Raw genomic sequence first — 17,997 nt, 5'->3', positions numbered from 1 at the left:
TTACCAGCAATTTGCTCATTGAAACGTATGCGCTTATTGAATGTGTTAAAATAGTGCACTCGGATAAATTTCAACATGTAATAGTTATACTGTCGGTCGAGTTAATTATTACAGCACCATATTATGACAAAGTTGGTCAATAAATTGAAAGTAGTAAATAATTAAACTAAAATAACGCACTGGCACTTTGTCTCTCATACGTTCGCTGGGGCACGATCATATGGCACCGATTCGTCCGCAGTTCCCAGACCACCAGTATAATAACCGCTCGGCCACCAAAACATTATTAAAAGATAATGTTCAGATAACCGATGATAAACGAGAGACCTACACAATAGTACATGTATATAACAAAACGTTTGTTACACCAGTTGTGGAGTTACGAATCGCCCCCGTACATGAAGATACGTTTGACCTAGATGTTTTGTTGATTGTTCACCTACATAAATCCACACACACTGTACCCGGAAGAAAGCCCGTCTCTACGGATCTGTTTAATAATGGCTGTGTTCGTGTACATATTAGTTTCTATGACCGCTGTTAATCACGTTCTCGGTGAGTGTTTACTACTTCTATATTTATAAAGCAAATATTCAAAATTAGGATCAGTAGGTCGGTACGCGTTCATAAGAATACATCTGCAGCATGTAAAAAGAAAGAAGTCCCACCGGTCTTGGTGGTGTAGTAGTTAAGCCACCGTACTTAAGGCTGTATTTACTGAGATCGCATCCCGGTACCGGCTCCACTCAGATGGAGTTCAACGACTCATACTAACCACTAATTATAAACTAATCACCAACTCTCTGCCCTGTACAAATAACCCAAATGGCTGAGGTGTGTGCCCAGGACAGCACCGAAGATAAATTAGTTTCTGGCAACGCAAATTGTCTCACACGCCGTAGTTGGGGCTCGAACCTGTGATACTGAATTATCCCACAATTCCATGGCTGCCACGATAACCATTCAGCCACCGAAACATTATTAAATATATTGCTTAGTTAACCAACGTTGTAACTGGGGTCAACAACTAAACGTGCATGCAAATTGTCCAATTGTATTGAATGCTACACCAGTACTTAATTATTCCTACGTACGAGTACCTGCTGCGGCAATAAATGCAAGTTTGCCACTGTGTAATGGCTGAACAAATATCGTAGCAAACTGCTGCAAATTACTTGTGTCATATCTGACTAGAAGAATTCACACATGCTAGAATACACTAACTTTCAGTGTTGACGTCTTGCAAATGACAGACACCAACACACAGATATAAGATGTAACTACGATTAAAGATGAACTGGAACATATACCTGTTTTGTGACTTTCTGTTGTGACGGGCAAAGGCCAATAATTGTATATATCTTGTGGCCGTTATTGCAAGTTCAACTGTTCATTTTGGACCCCCCCCCCCCCCCCGAAAAAAAAGAGAGAGAGAAACAAGTGCTCAATATATTGTGTGGCCGTTATAGCAGGTTCAACCATTCATTTTGGTCAAACAATTAGTGGCCGCTGACCGCATTGGACAGGTGGCTGTTATATACAGGTAAAATAAAGAAGGAAATCAGAGACTTCCCGACATGTGGCGCTCGTGCACTATACACCATTCCGGTTTCTAAATTTGTATTGTCGTAACGCACCGATCGGTATATCCACTCTATTATTCTCGACCTAATTGTGAGCATGTATGTGACTGAAGCGTAGAACGGCTAAAAATTAAAGTAAATAATGAAAATCTACGAAATTCCGCAGTTGGTGGTTAAAAAAAAATGGAAGGAATTTTTTTTTTAAATGTTCAATCATATCGTGAGATTTCCCCAACCATGTAGGCTACTACCTACCGTTCTTACAACTTTCTATCATATATCCACCATGCCAAAACCATTAAATGTGTACATATTTGACTGATAATACTTGAGTGTTTGCAATAAAAAAAGGTAACAGCATTTAATAAAGTTTTAATTTGTAAAACGCCACGTTCCATTCTTCCCCGTTTCTATGTTATCGCGATGTAATATGGAGATGTACGTGTTTATTTCCACAAATTATTCGTTTGCAGAGTAGTGTAAATTCAACCAAATTTGTCAACATAATTATTTTTTAATAAATTATTTCAATGAAATAAAAAACCAAAACCAAACCCAAACAAAATTATTAAAGTTATGGTAACACAAATAAATATTATATTATATTATATTATATGTGTATTATATTGTATTAATATATATGATAATATTATATATATATCATTATATATGGAGGTATAATATATATATATATAATATATATCTATATATATTTCTATGTATACACATGTACATGTAATAGAAAGTTTGTTTTTAAATCATTAACAGACATATTAATTACAGAAATTAAAATACTAAATTTTCAAATGATGAAAAATAAATAGGAAATATTAAATATATTGTTTTTTGTTCTTAATGTTCTTTTTCTTTTTTACATATATAACAATGCTTTTTTATGCACATTTTCATAAAATTAGAAATGATAGTGGTATTGTTTTGCAACATTTATAATTTGTTAATGTAAATAATTTAATTTGTGTGTACAAAATGACATAATCTGATAGGAATTCTGATTTCACTGAGCCTGTTTTAACATAAATGTATTTGACATACCAGTATCTAAATATTCTACTTTTCAGTACTTATATCAAGAACAGTCCACTGTAAATTATGTTAATCATGGTTCATACCAAGAAAATGCACGACTTTCCATAATTTCCACTGATAATAAAATTAACAGCAATTGAAAACTGCTTTAGACATTATACTTTTTTTTCTCTCCAAAGGCTGTAAGAGTAATATATTATAAATTAAAGAAACAACATACTGGTATTTTACAAATGTGGATTTCTAAAACCAGATGCAACAAGAAATAATTATGACTCACTTAACATTAATTTCAAGAGATGCATTACATGCAGTATTCACACATGGCTTGTTTCATGTTCAATATATGATCACAATGACTTGCTTAGCATGTACATGTACATGTACGGTATTTGTTAAGTACATAAATAATAACTATCTGGTATGTACATTTTCAGTCCAACAGAGTGAGTTTTTTCAATGCCATGCTAGAATTTATCATAATGTAGTCAACATACCCCCCACCCCCCCTCCCCAAAAGTAAAAGTATTATAACTGGTATACAGCTTAACAGTCACTGCAGAATAAAATGTTGGGTTTTTGCTATATTTGTCCAAAATATTCTAGTTAGGCAAAAAAAAAATGAAAAAAAAAAAAAAAAAAAGAAAAAACAAAAAAAAACAAAAAAAAAAAAAAAAAAAAAAAAAAAAAAAAAAAAAAAAAAAAAAAAAAAAAAAAAAAAAAAAGAGAAAAAAAAGAACAAAACCTCCCACAAAAAACACATTTATTTTAAAATAAATAAACTGAACATATATTAAAATTTCCAGTTTCAGGATATTTAAGTAAATAAATTCTAGATTATAATTTTGAAAATATTTTGTTATGGTCAGTTTGTTTTGGGGTCAGTAACAAAAAACAAACAGTTTGTTCTGTTATGCCTCAAGTATTTAATCAAATCTCACATTGCAAAAGAAAATGAATCTTTTTATTACAACATTTCAGCACATTTTAAATTTGGTGTTAAACATCTGTGTTTCAGAAAAATAGCCTTGATAATTTTGCCCCATGGTTTTGACACTTGGCATAGATATTAACTCACTGAGAAGGTAAACCCATGGCCACCACACAGACTACTCCTACCAATTACTTTAATTTCAGCATTTTCACTTTCATTGGAGTTATTTGTTTACACCACCCTTTGGTAGTGTTTTTGTCAGTAATTTCAGATATGCTTAGTATAAAAAGAAAATGCATTCTACATACATATTACATCTTACAAAAGAGATACCCAACTAGTAGGCTCCCTATAGACAGATTGACAAAGGAATAATCAAATATATAGTTTAACAAATGAAGAAAAGAAAATCTTATTCTGCCTTGTACCTAAAAAAAAATTCTGGGAACATGACTAAAAATATCAGGTAGGGCCCGTCTAAAGATTTTTTAAAAACTACATTTGTACTCTTTTTAACTGAAAATAAAATTTAAAAAAGGGAAAAAATAATCAGGGTAAGCCTTTTTCTTACGTAGGGTCGGTTTCAAGAAATAATTGTTTTAAGCATTAATGGGCACACCACATCTCACTATTCTGTCTATATTGTATTAACATGTGATATTTAAACTTATTCTGGGTAAGCATGCCTCCGAACCCCCATAAACAGGCCTGGGCCCTCAAATACATGTATACTCTCTCTCTCTCTCTCTCTCGCTCTTTCTCTCTCTCTCTCTCTCTCTCTCTCTCTCTCTCTCTCTCTCTCTCTCTCTCTCTCTCTCTCTCTCTCTCTCTCTCTCTCTCTCTCGCTCTCGCTCTTTCACGCTCTCTCTCCCTCTCCCTCTCTCTCACACCACTTTCAAATGCACTCCGCTGGCCCTGTACATAAATGGAAAAAGTGTTTTTTTTTCTAAAACATGTTTTGTTTTAGTCTGTGAAATTATTCATTAAAAATAAATAAATTAATAATCGACAACAAACATGATCGATGTCATGGGGTGTGTGTGTGTGTGTGTGTGTGTGTGGTGGTAGGACGAACCCACCAAAACCCTCCCCTCCCTCACCAAATAGCAGTGAACAAAACACACAAATAAACAAATGTCCACATAGCATACACAAAAAGAAGAAAATATAATATTTCAACTAGATTTTATTGAAATAATATATAAATAATAACAAAATTAAAAATTAAAATCAACACACCGAGATGACAATGACATACAAACGTCTTGTTTTCCAGCGATTCACTGTTTGTTTGGGGTTGTTTTGTTTTGTTGTTGTATTTTGTCATAACTAGATCCGTTATGCAATCCAGACATTCTTTGTGCAATGCCTCATCGTCTGAAAAAAATATATGACCACTTTTCTTGTTCGTACAGAGGTGGACAAAGTAATTTTATACGACCAGTGGCTTCAAATCACACTACCAAACAGCTGTTTAAAGCGAGACTCTAGGGTGTATAGTAACGACGCGACTTCTAAGGGGGATATAATTTCTGGGTGATCGCCATTGGGAAGGATTTATTGTGGCCGTTATTGGCAGGTGTGTGTGTGTGTGTGTGTGTGTGTGTGTGTGTGTTTGTGTGTGTGTTTGTGTGTGTGTGTGTGTGTGTGTGTGTGAACGTGCGTTTGAGTCTGCGTATGCGTTCGTGAATCAAATATTATTTTATAAATATCAAACAATAAGTAATAGTGGAGTACATATGACGTCATTAGGGATACCTGTCTGTCCTGATACCAGTGAGTTGGCAAATTCGACAAGTATCAGTAAAGGGTTACGTGTTGTGACACCAACAATAACAGGAGTAACGTTTGTCATGGCTTGAGTCAAAGCATTTTATAGTGGTAATGTTACATGTATAAAAGTAAATATTTGCTTCTTCTTCTTCTTCTTCTTCTTCTTGTTGTTCTTCTTATATTTTATTTATATTTCATAGGTGTATCAATGTCCATTTCTGGATCCTCTTCCTATGCAGTGTTGAATCGACCATTTACCTTGACGTGTACGGTGCTACAGGCTGCTGGCTGGAATGGTAGAGTACAATTCTTTAGTAAATCTGCAGCTGATGCATTTACTTCCCTCAAACAGAACATGGCTGCATGTTCTGTTTTCAATAATCCACCATCAGGTTACACAACATACTGTGGAAGTGGAACAGACAGCAGCTCGTCCTCCACTACGAAATATCATCTGAGGATCAATAGAGCTGCAGAACGTGATGCTATAGACTGGTGGTGTGATCTGAGTACAGCTACAACACGCAGCAACACATTCAGTGTGCAGATCAGCAGTAAGTTATGACTTTGTTTGTAGTTTATAGAGTAATAAGTCTAAGTCATTATGTAACAAACTATTGGTTTACATATCATTCTACAGATCAGCAGTAAGTTATGGCTTTAGTTATATATTTTATATTAAACATAGAGTATCTGTCTAAAATGACTAAATATGCTTGACGTTTAGTCAATATAGTATTTAACTCTATTTATAAATTTCAGGTACGTAACTTTTTTTTTGCCTAAAAATTATTCTGAGCTACTATAAACATTAGGACAGCGAGAAACACGTCGGCTTAGCTAAAATTGCTGATTTAAGAAAAACACGAATCAAATAATGTGTAACTTTACAGTTAAAACGCCGTAATGCCCGTAAATATTTTATTTGATGATTGAACATAAAACACAATAGTACAGCATTTATAAACAGTGGCAAAACAGTTCAAATGAAACGTTAAAGTTGAAAGAAAAATAAAGTGTTATAATAAGTTGAATGAAGAATTGACTAAAGAAAATATATTTATTGACTCAGTTTTGTTTCTTCTTTTGTGTTAAGTATATATATCGTCAATGTTTAAGATGGTTACCAGTAATAAACTCTCACTGGTATCTCACTGATCCATTGAAATCTAACTGTACACATGTTATGAGCAATACATCTAGAACAGTCTGGTTCATAAGATACTGGGTAACAGTAAATCGAATTACCATTCCAGTTGTGGGCCAGTTTAAGTATACGCAGTAATTGGCAGGTAATTGGCACAAAAGCTCATTCGTATATCGCATGGCGTTTGACGATGTGAGCGTAGCTGTTTTGCTAATTAAAGTCTATATTTGACGACAGATATTTTGGCGAAATTCCAAATTTGTAAATATTACCGGTAACCATCTTAAACATTGACGATATATATACTTAACACAAAAGAAGAAACAAAATGACTCCTAACCGAATTCCGCGGGCTATTTCGCTATATGTTCACGTCTGTACCACTTTGAATTGATAGCACATTTGAATAGCTTGCAGAATCATAACCCCCAGAAGCTGTGGTGGGTCGGGTAGAGGTGGTGGTATCACTAACTCCAAAGATTATACACTGACAACACCCTCTTCCTTGGAAAGTTTAAAGTTTGTTTTGTTTAACGGCACCACTAGAGCACATTGATTTATTATTTATTGTCTATTAGATGTCAAACATTTGGTAATTTGGTAATAGTCTTAGAGAGGAAACTCGCTACATTTTTTCCATTACATGGATATGGAAGAAACCGTTACTTAATATCGTGGGATGGTTGTTCCCTGTCTGTGTCAGCCAGTCATAATATCTTTCAACATGTATCTCTGAAATTCGTCTAAATGCTGAATCACTGACGATGACTGGCGGTATATTCTCTAGTTGAGACTATGTGATGTTTCTAGCAGTATTTGCTAAATGAAGGAATTTGATGGAGTGAAAACGGACGTTTATTTTAATGATATCTTAGCCTTACGGCTATTCTGTGTCCAACATGTGGTTATTTCCACACTTGGAACACACACACACATAGTAGTCGGGCAGAATAAGGGTTATACCTTGAACTAGGGTACATACGATGTTTTATGGCGGTTTTATGTCATATAGGGTCTCCTGATTCAGAAACTGTATGATGACACTTTGTCATCATTGAGCAATATTTTTGACGGTCATTTTAAAAGCACCACCCCATGCTAAAAAATTACAGTTTTTTCTGTTCGACCCATTGTATTATGCTATAATGTTTTATTTGTACAAGATTATTAGAAGACCCATACCTATTTGAGTACCTTTTTACAAACACTAAACAATTATACAAAACAACAACACAATAGCTGACGGCCATCTTGGTTTTCAAAATGGCCGCCATTTAAACATTTGTTTTTACAATATTACCGCACCTAGGCAACTAAAACAATTGTTTTAAGTTATATACAGGTAGGTGGGAATGCTTTCACTACATAAGCAATACTATTTGTAATCTGTATTGGTTGGACAAAAAAAATGGTAACCTTTTGTGTGGAGGATTTTCACAGAAGAAAGTTAAAAATAACAGATTTAAAAATAAATATTCCAATTTAACCTAATTTAAACCTTGCAAGGAACATGATATTTTGACATAATTTCCGAAATTAAATATTGATTTTATTTTAACTAATGTCTATAATATACTTTAAGAGTATTTCCGTGCATTTATGCCAGACTAATATTCTATACTTATATTAAAGGGATTGGACTATCCTCAGTTTGTAGCCGTTTCAACGTTTTCGACAAATAAAATATGAATGCATTATTAAAATTAAAATTTATGTTTTCTTGCTTAGAATATGATTATCTCTATATTCTATGTATTTCTGGACACTGTAATGTTTTGTATCTCAGTATCGATTTTTGTCTAAAATAATTTTGAAGGTAAATATTTATAATATTTTTCAACAACCAAAGGACATTTTAAAAGATTGCGACCAAAGGTCATTCCGAATGTATTTATTAGTATAATGCTTTATATGTAAAACATTTCAAGGCAAGATAGTGTTTTAAAAGACCTGAAAAACCAGATTGTGTGTTTATTTTGTTGGTGGGACAGGCTGATGTTTTGCCCAAATTAAATAAAAATGCGAATCTGGATACCAACGTTTATTTATATTAGGATTACTGCCAAACAGATTACAAGTAATATTGTGGTTAAAATGATGGAAATACATGGTGAACACATTTCAGGCTAGCTCATTCTGCCCGAATATCTCTATTGTTTTTGCCAGAATTTGAGTGATTTTCTCCAGCACATGGTGGGCAGTTGCCCCCTGCCCCCTGACACGTGCGCTTATGGGAACAAACAGAAATCTTGCTAGGTCTGAAAACACAGGTCAGTCCCTTTAATAAACTTTAGAACCAGCACCCAAAATGTTACCAATTTTGATATGTCATATATTAAAAATATTGTAATATATAACAGGCTATACTTTTAAAAGAATTGTATATCTTGGTTATGTGGTCTAAAACCAACCTGGAGATAGAAAAGTACTTTTAAAAGTAAAAATACATATTTTAAACATTTAACAAGTAACTGTTAAATTAATAAAATCACATGTACCAGATATCAGATGAAATTATTTACTTACGTAAATGCAGGAATAAGCTGGTAGCTATCGAATTTCATCGGCTATGGAACGTTTGCATTGCATGGCTACGTTATGCATCTTAAATATGGTACAGATTATATAACTTTGTTAACAATAGAGACGTTTTCCTCTAAATAATCTGAGAAATATTTAAAAGATACTTATGTTTTCTTTCTTGAAATATCATTCTGTGTACACCCCTGAGGTGATTCAGAGGTCCTATCATTTAAGGAAGCTGTATAAAGGTTTTTAGCGTATGGCTGTATACCCTCGCAACTTTTGTAACATCTGTTGGAATCTGTGCAGAAATACTGTTATCGTCTTTTATATGCTAATGGAAGATTCGTAATCATCAATCATGTTACATACTCTGTCAATCTTCATACTGGTTATGTGGATTACTGGAACCAATTTTCTTGGAAAAAAGTTTCGTTTAAATGGTGAAGTCTCTTTACAATGACAACCTACTTTGAATTGGCTGGCTCCTACTTTGATACATAACTTACAGTGAAATGTGATATTCATGTATGATGACATGACTGTTTTTCATCAGTCATTTTCATCATGTATGGTTTGAGGCTTGTTGCATGTCCTATGCCATATATTTGCAGACAATCGTCCATGAACCACTTGATGCACACTATATTTACAAGTAAAAGAGACATTCCCCTAATCAAACGTCCTACTGATCTTGCATTGACTGAGCACATCAAACAAGTTAAAACCATGATATGGAAAGCTGATGATGTAAATATATATGACTGTGGGTGGGACATTATAAACGGCATACCCAGTCACTGTACTGGTGTGTGCTCCACCAAAGCTTATAGAAGTAATGGTATGTGACTGCTTGCTAAAATGCCTGCTCATGAATAACTGTTTATGTCAAGGGTTATCTTGCACCATTTTCTGACAATGTATTGCACTGGACATTTGTAAATAAATCCTAAATACTATGCATTCTGAAAATTACACTGATGAAGAACAGTAATGACATCGTACATGCATATCACACTTTACAGTAAAAATTATGTTTCAAAGAAGGAAGCTGCTAATTAAAATTTGGTGCTTATTTTAAAAATACTTCGCATTCAAAATAAAACCTTTTCCCATAACATCTGACAAAAATATGCGTTAATCTACTAATATATAAAAGTAGTATAAACATTTAAAAGTGTGATGTGACAATTACGAATCTGTTATTACCATATTAAATATGGTATCTCTTCACAAAACTGTTTCCAAAAGAAGTTACAATAGTCGTGAGTGTTTTCAAACATGAATCATTGTAAAGAGTTTTGTTTCAACACCATCTGTAGTAAGACTGCCAGTTTCTTTTAGCATGTACTAGTAAATGCGCGACAGCTTCCATAAACAAAGGAAAATCTGAATGAGCACAAAGATGTGCATAGAATGATATTTAAAGCAAGGAACCACATACGTATTTTACAAAAAATATTGATCGAATTTTGATTAAGACCTCCCTTTCTAAGCACTAACGTAAATATGTTATTTCATCTGTACCGTGTTTAATGTGCAAAATGTGACCGCGTAAAAACGTTAATTAAGCCAAACAAATTTGACAGCTATACAGCTCTATTTAACATGTCTGCTTTCATGTAGTGATCATATGTAACAAAATTTCACTTGGTATATCATACATGTGATGCAGATGATTTTGTATAGTTATTTGTCAAATTTTAATAAATATATTTTTTGGGGGTAACATTTCTTTTGAAAGATACTGTTTCAAGTAGTTCTTGGACATATAATCAATAAACACAATTGTTATATTACAATAGTTTTAATATATAACATACAGGTTACAAATATCCTTGTATATGTAGTGATCATGGAATCATACCACTTTAAAACAAAGTTTAGGTTTGCCTGGGTGTGGTAGTATTGAACAAACTAAATTTGCAATGGCGGCCATTTTGAAAACCAAGATGGCCACCAGTAAACTCCAGAGAGAGACATAGCATGACACAGTAGGGCCTAACTAAAAAAACGGCATTTCTTTAGCCTGGGGAGGAGGTGTTTTTAAATGGCCGTAAACAAATTTCTCAATGATATGGAGAGAGGCCGAGGGGGGGAGTGGGCCGGAGACGCGATCCCAGATGTTGAGACAAGACTCGCATTCAGGATGCCTTCACAAAGTGTCCTATCATGCCCGGTTTCCCGATTCTCAGGATACCCGGGCGAATGACATAAAACCACCATAACCATTCATCGTAGGCGTACCCTAGTTCAAGGTTAGGCAAATGTTGGCATTTGGCAACCTGACTAGCAGGGGGGAGAGAGAGAGAGAGAGAGAGAGAGAGAGAGAGAGAGAGAGAGAGAGAGAGAGAGAGAGAGAGAGAGAGAGAGAGAGAGAGAGAGAGAGAGAGAGAGAGAGAGAGGGAGGGAGGGAGGGAAGGGGAGAGAGAGAGAGATGAGAGAGAGAGGAGAGAGAGAGAGAGAGAGAGAGAGAGGAGAGAGATCCGAGAGAGAGAGAGAGAGAGAGAGAGATGAGAGAGAATGTCTTGCGAAGCAGAGATAGATTTGTTGAGACAGAGTACCGGGCGACATATGTTTGGGCAGGGGGAAAACATGAATGCATCGAGAGTGATCGATCCTGCGACTTATCGCACATCAGGGAGCTGTCTACCGCTCGGCTACATCACAACGTGATGGAGCCAAGTACCTATGCCCTTTTGTTAGATCGACACCCCTGTGAGCCTAATCTGAGAAAGGTTCAAAACGTTTAAAATGTTATCATTTTTTTGTGTTAAAGTATAGTTTGATTGGCAGGTTCACACAAGAAATATTTTTAAAACTTTTCCTTTGAAATGTAAATATAGTCAAATATATATCGATAACAAATACAACCAAACAATTTTAGTTACTAGTAGAAAGATAGTTTTGGAGGCGTTCATTACTGACGAACCCTCCGTAACGCTATGCCAGGCTGTGTGGATTAGTCAATTCCACATTATTTGGAGCGACGTGACAAGACACAATCTAGTTGTACTGAACGTCGTGCAGGAACATTACAATTTCGATATTTCCAATTTATTTATGCAAAGATTATGTGATACTAATATATTTGTAGCTATTTATCACGAATATATTTTTAAAAGACCGAAATATAGCACTTGCATCGATGATACAGCTCCTTTATATTTCGATAACACACATATAAACTGTACAGTATATCACACAACAAATCTTTCTTTCTCTAAACACTCTCTCTACACCGACATGGTTAATGCAATGGAGAAATAGTATATTACTGGTAATAATCAAGTGTATTTTTCAGGTGGTCCAGACTCTGTTACATTCCGTCAACCATCACCTGGGTCTGTAGCAGAAGGAGGCAGTCTGACTGTGATGAGTGCTGCTAGCTGTACACCACCATGTTCCTATTCCTGGACTCAGCGGGTCTCACCAACCTCTCAGTTAACACTGACAAACATCAACAGGAGTCAGACAGGGAATGTGTACACGTGTACAGCGACCAACCCGTTTTTATCAACATCTAAAACTAAACACTTCACACTGACAGTGTACTGTGAGTATTAATTTAATGTGTTACAATAACTGATTTGTTGTATTGTATTTGTACTTTGTGAATGATAAACACAGCTGAAGACTTAAGAAACCATTTTAATACTGTTCCTAATATTCACTTTGTACAAACTGACTTTGCAATAGTCACCATTATTGACATACACCAATTTAATTGTTGTAATTATGTAAGACACGTTCAAACGCGGCAAACATCAGTCATTGAATTGATTTGAATTGGGACTAAACTGACAGATAATAACGTACAAAATGCCTTTATGTACAACATATACAGTGACCATTTATACCAAAACCTACAAGTAAACAGTTCGCAGTGACAGTATTCTGTGAGTATTAATTTAATGTGCTACATTTGTTATATTTGTAATTAATTAACGATTAATTCTACTAAAATCTACATATATCATTTTCATATTCTTCCTTAGTCCAAAATGACCTGCAGTCAACAATTATTTATATAGATCATTTTGGTAGTGGTGATTGTTTACAACACGTTCAATGTATTTGTTACGTAATAAAAACACACAGTGTATACTGAGTGGATTCCCACCTACTGCACAAGTCAGGTGGCATTTGAAAATCTTGTGCATGGGATATAGCCCAGCAGTAAAGTGCTCTCTTGATGCGCGGTCGGTTTGGGATCGATCTCAGTTGGTGGGCCCATTGGGCTATTTCACGTTCCAGCCATTGCACCACGACAGGTATATCAAATGCCGTGGTATGTGCTATTCTGTCTGTGAGATGGTGCATGTGTGTGTGTGTGTGTAACAGTTTAACGTGCGCATATATCACGAAGGTTTCTCACACGCCTGTCACGGGCTTAGCCTCTGACATCGCCAGTGACTAAGTCCGGGTCGGGGGTGGGGGGTGAATGTTCGAGGTGGGCGGAATTTGGAATAGAAATTTAGTAGTTAGGTCAGAGACCTAAAGCCAAGCGAACCTGCTAATGTCTGGACTGAAAACAAAAAAACAAAAAAACTCAAAATGTTTGAGGTGATTTGAGCAATTTAGACGGGCTGCCAAAGTAAAGTGCGTCGGACTGTTTACAAAAAAATAAACACTAAATTTTGAACCACGGCCAAAAAGCTTAAAGTCCAAGTAAGCCCCAAAACAGGAGGTACCTGTCCTAGGAGAGGTTGACGGCGGAACTCATGGCGAGGTGAGGGGTGTTTCGATCCGCAGTTTCGGGAGCACCTTCGCCAGGTCGACATATCAGTCCCGAAGAATTGCTGGGTAATCCTCCGGCATAATCATCTTCACGACGCGATGGATGGTGGTTTTATCCATGTGCATATAAAATATTCCTTGCTACTAATGGAAAAATGTAGCGGGTTCTCTCTGTAAGACTATATGTAATATTACCAAATTCTTGACATCCAATAACCAGTGATAAATAAATCAATGTGCTCTAGTGGTGTCGTTAAATAAAACAATGTTTAACTTTGACAATCCTTACCTTAACCATTCGGACAAATGTGGCAAAAATAAATACAGTAATTGAACTGATTTGAATTGGGACTCTACACTAAACTTACAGATAATGAAATACAAAAACAAAAAGCAATCAAAATGTGTGAACACAGTAACAGTACTAAGGCTCAGATAATTATGAATTAACTTTTTTCTCTAGCTGGAGACAGATCCTGTATGAACTTCTCATGATTACTTCTAACCCCCATTTTAGGTTAGGTATGACCCCATTCATGTGTGTTAGGTATCAACAAAGTGATTGAATTGTTATTTGTTTTATGTTTATTCTGTAGATGGTCCAGACAGTGTCCAGCTGAACACCACTTCTCCACTGACAGTGAAGGAAGGTGACGATGTAGCTGTGTCATGTGGAGCTACTAACTGTTCTCCATCCTGTTCTTTCATGTGGAAGTTCAAATCTCAGATAAAACCAAGCAGCTCTGTGTTGTCCTTAAATAACATACAGAGATCAGCAGCTGGTGACTACACGTGTACGGCTAGAAACAGAAACACACATAAATCATTAGACAAGATCATTACTCTAGATGTGCAATGTGAGTAAAATATTTGGTTTCATTATTAGAACATTAATTCTTTATGTATATAGGTATTTGTTTTTAAAGTTAAATACGATTTTCGATTTACATGGTGGTCCGGCTTCGAGCCCGAACACCATGCTGTGACATCCACGCTACATAATGTTGTTAATTAGTAATATATATGAATACCGAGTGCCTCGTTTATAGGAGGAGAGCTACTCCCGTGGGGATCCTCTACTGGAGAATATTTTGCAAAACAAATATTTTATAATACAAAGTGAACTGGAACTTTTCATTCATTAACCTGAGGGAATACTTGTAAATGTTAAACGTAGCTGAATTAGTGTATTGATTTCAGATATTCATTGTTCTAGCTTAATTAATGAACTAATCATTTCATTTCAACATATTTTCGTGCTTATATCCAATTACGGTTCAAGCACGCTGTCCTGGGCACACACACCTCAGCTATCTGGGATGTCTGTCCAGGACAGTGTGTAGTTGTTAATTGTTAGTTGTTAGTGAGAGAGAAGAGGGTGTAGTTGTCTTACATCTACCTATTGAGTCGTTAAAACTCGCTCTGGATGGGCCGGTCATGAACTAATCAATACTTGCTATAGTGCACGGCGTCCACCGATCATTACTCTGTGTGGCTGGTAAACTCCCAAGCAATTCCCTATTGCACATGGAATGATCCATTTGTTTCTAACATATGTACTTGCAGACCGATCTTCAATCACTTCTCTGACTTTGAACTCGAAGTCTACACTGCTTACAGTTAATGAGCTGACTCCTATGTCTCTGAGATGTGATGTTGACAGTAATCCAGGATCTCACATCAAACTGTTGAACAATTCACAGACTCTGAGTGAAGTGACAGACTCTAAACAGGCTGAGTACACGTGGAAAGAGTCTGGATGTCTGGATACAGAACACTACACGTGTGAAGCAGGACACAACATCAAGTCAGTTGTCAGTGAAAGTGTGCAGCTTGTTGTCAGATGTGAGTTAAACAATAGTATCATTAATGATTAATGTGATAACTATTGTCCATGTGCTACTCACTAAGTTCTAACACGTTAAAAATAAAATGTGTTTGCTTTCTTAGTCCTATTACTCATAGCATACCGTACTTATTTCGTACCAAATACCTCGCACTTCGTTCAATAGTCACTTGATACCATTTAATACTTTATTTAGTTCGTATATAGTATATTTATTCCATATTATAGTCATGTCATAACACATTTTTCTGTTTATACTATTACCGACTACTCAGGCAATTTTGTCATAATTCTATTAACTGGGAAACACTACACAGAAAGAAATAATCTGAGGAATATAGTGGAGCACAGACCCTACTTTGGTCCTTTTCTTCAATGTCCGAATAGAAATAGGCATGTCGTAAAGCGTGCACTTAATGCTATTTCTTGTTGCAGCCAGTGCTCTTCAACTGGTGAAACAAAGGCTGAGGTATGTTCTATGTGCGAGGAAGTGGATAGAACACATAATATACTGCTAATCGAAAAGAGTAGCCCATGGAATGGCGGCAGTAGGTATCATCTGCTGTTATCTCTGTGGTCCTTAAACACATATCCGTAATTAAATGTGTTGGTGCTGGCATGTTTTGGCATAGCCCATTGGTAAAGTGATCAGCAAATGCGAGGTCGGTCTGGGATCAATCCCGATCGATGGGCCCATCGGGCTGTTTTTCATTCTAGCCAGTGCAACACAACTGGTATATCAAAGGCCGTGGCATGTGGTATCCTGTCTGTGGGGTAGTGCATATAAAAATCCCTTTCCTCTCTGAGACTATATATGTCAAAATTATTAAACGTTTGACATCCAATAGCCAATGATTAATAAATATAACCTATGTGATCTAGTGGTGTCGTTAAACAAAACAAACGTTTAAACAAAACAAACTTTAATTATTTGTATAGAGGGAAATTGTAATTACGTTTAGCTATCAATATATTTCAGGTTCACCAAGACTAGACCACCGAATTCCATTCCAAAAAGAGTTTGCAGCAGCAGTAGGTGGTAATGTAACTCTGGTGATATCAGTGATTGCAAACCCAACACCCACATTCACCTGGTACAAACTGACTGATGGAAACAAACATAGACTTGTGTCTGGTGGTTCAGCTACAACTGACGTATCTGCTGTTGGAAACCTCACACTGACAAATGTTCAGCGGGGAGATATTGGGACCTATCAGGTTGTAGTGTCAAATGGAGCTAAACACACAGATCTTGTTGAGAACCTCACACTTGATGTATCAGGTATGAGTAGATGGATAAGCTTCTTGTAGACTGTAGTGGTAGTCCATTGAGGTATTGCCATTGGATCTTACTGTCAATATTTCATGGTATTAATAGATCTCACATAGTCCATTGCTATAAAACATATGAGTAGATGTGTGAGCTGGCTGTAGACTAAGTAGTTGTTATTAAAGTTGAATCTTACAACCAATCAAACTTCGTCTTTCTTTCAATTATTTTTGTGATTATGTCAAATTGATCATGCGGAACCAGCTAAAAACAGCAGTCTTGTTAGTGTAAGCAGGAAGGACTGTAGAATTCGTTACGGTTTGCCTGTCTTACTTGAATTAGTTTTTATTTTGTACTTTTTCTTCATTCTTCAGCATTTCGTTTAGGCTGAATTGTGTTTGTACTTTTTAAAGTAATTTAATGTTTACAATAGTGTTTTTATTAACGTAAAACTTTATTTATATAGTGAATTCTTGCCAACATTTCAGTAAGAATCTTTGTTTCTCGCAGGTCCTCCGAATATTCCTCCTGAACTCAAAGTGTGGAGCAGTGATCCACACTCAATGTTGGTTGTTTGGTTAAAGGGATTTAACGGAGGCTCAGAGCAGAAGTTTATTGTACAATATCTAGCAGACACAACACCACAGTGGAAGAATCTTACTGAAGTCATTCCAGGAAAATGGCGCGAACACGATTCAAAAAGCTGTTATACCAAATCTTCAATCAAACACGAGATATATCGTGCGGGTTTTGGCTTATAATGAATATGGATACAAAGGCTTTACTGAGGAACAGGAAGCTTTGACTTCTCCTTCAGGTAATAATCATAATATACAGACTCTTAGATAAAGTTTTCTAATAACACTGGGCCAGCTGTAGTACAGTATCATCGATGACCACACGACAGCTATATTAAAAAAGCCCCATACTTATATGATGTGATCTGATTTAGTAATTGCTATTAATTGTTTGCGTATGAGGACTATAATGAGTACCGTTTTCCATAACTTTAAAGCGAACATGCTAAAATATTTTTCTTCTATTTTGGGGGACTAGTGGGTATTGACATTGTTTCTTTTTTTCCTCTATTTTATTTTTACTTTTATTTATTATTTGTTTTATATAATTCACAAC

At 35.7% G+C, this 17,997-nt stretch overlaps 1 protein-coding gene across 1 annotated transcript in view; it reads left to right on the top strand.

The window, feature by feature from the left end:
• Positions 1-5,692: 5,692 nt before the first annotated feature.
• The window catches only part of LOC121386061 (hemicentin-1-like), a 15,014-nt gene continuing 2,709 nt past the window's right edge, over positions 5,693-17,997 (top strand). Inside the window, exons 1-6 of the mRNA XM_041516860.1 lie at positions 5,693-5,891; positions 12,312-12,563; positions 14,344-14,604; positions 15,314-15,592; positions 16,573-16,875; positions 17,374-17,480. Of these exons, the coding sequence (XP_041372794.1) occupies positions 5,693-5,891; positions 12,312-12,563; positions 14,344-14,604; positions 15,314-15,592; positions 16,573-16,875; positions 17,374-17,480 (1,401 nt within the window). The remainder of the gene's footprint in view (positions 5,892-12,311; positions 12,564-14,343; positions 14,605-15,313; positions 15,593-16,572; positions 16,876-17,373; positions 17,481-17,997) is intronic.

This window comes from Gigantopelta aegis, chromosome 12 (assembly GCF_016097555.1).
Source record: "Gigantopelta aegis isolate Gae_Host chromosome 12, Gae_host_genome, whole genome shotgun sequence".
NCBI lineage: Eukaryota > Metazoa > Mollusca > Gastropoda > Neomphalida > Peltospiridae > Gigantopelta > Gigantopelta aegis.
The sequence above is the reverse complement of the archived record's forward strand: the minus strand, read 5'-3'. Positions and strand labels throughout refer to the sequence as shown.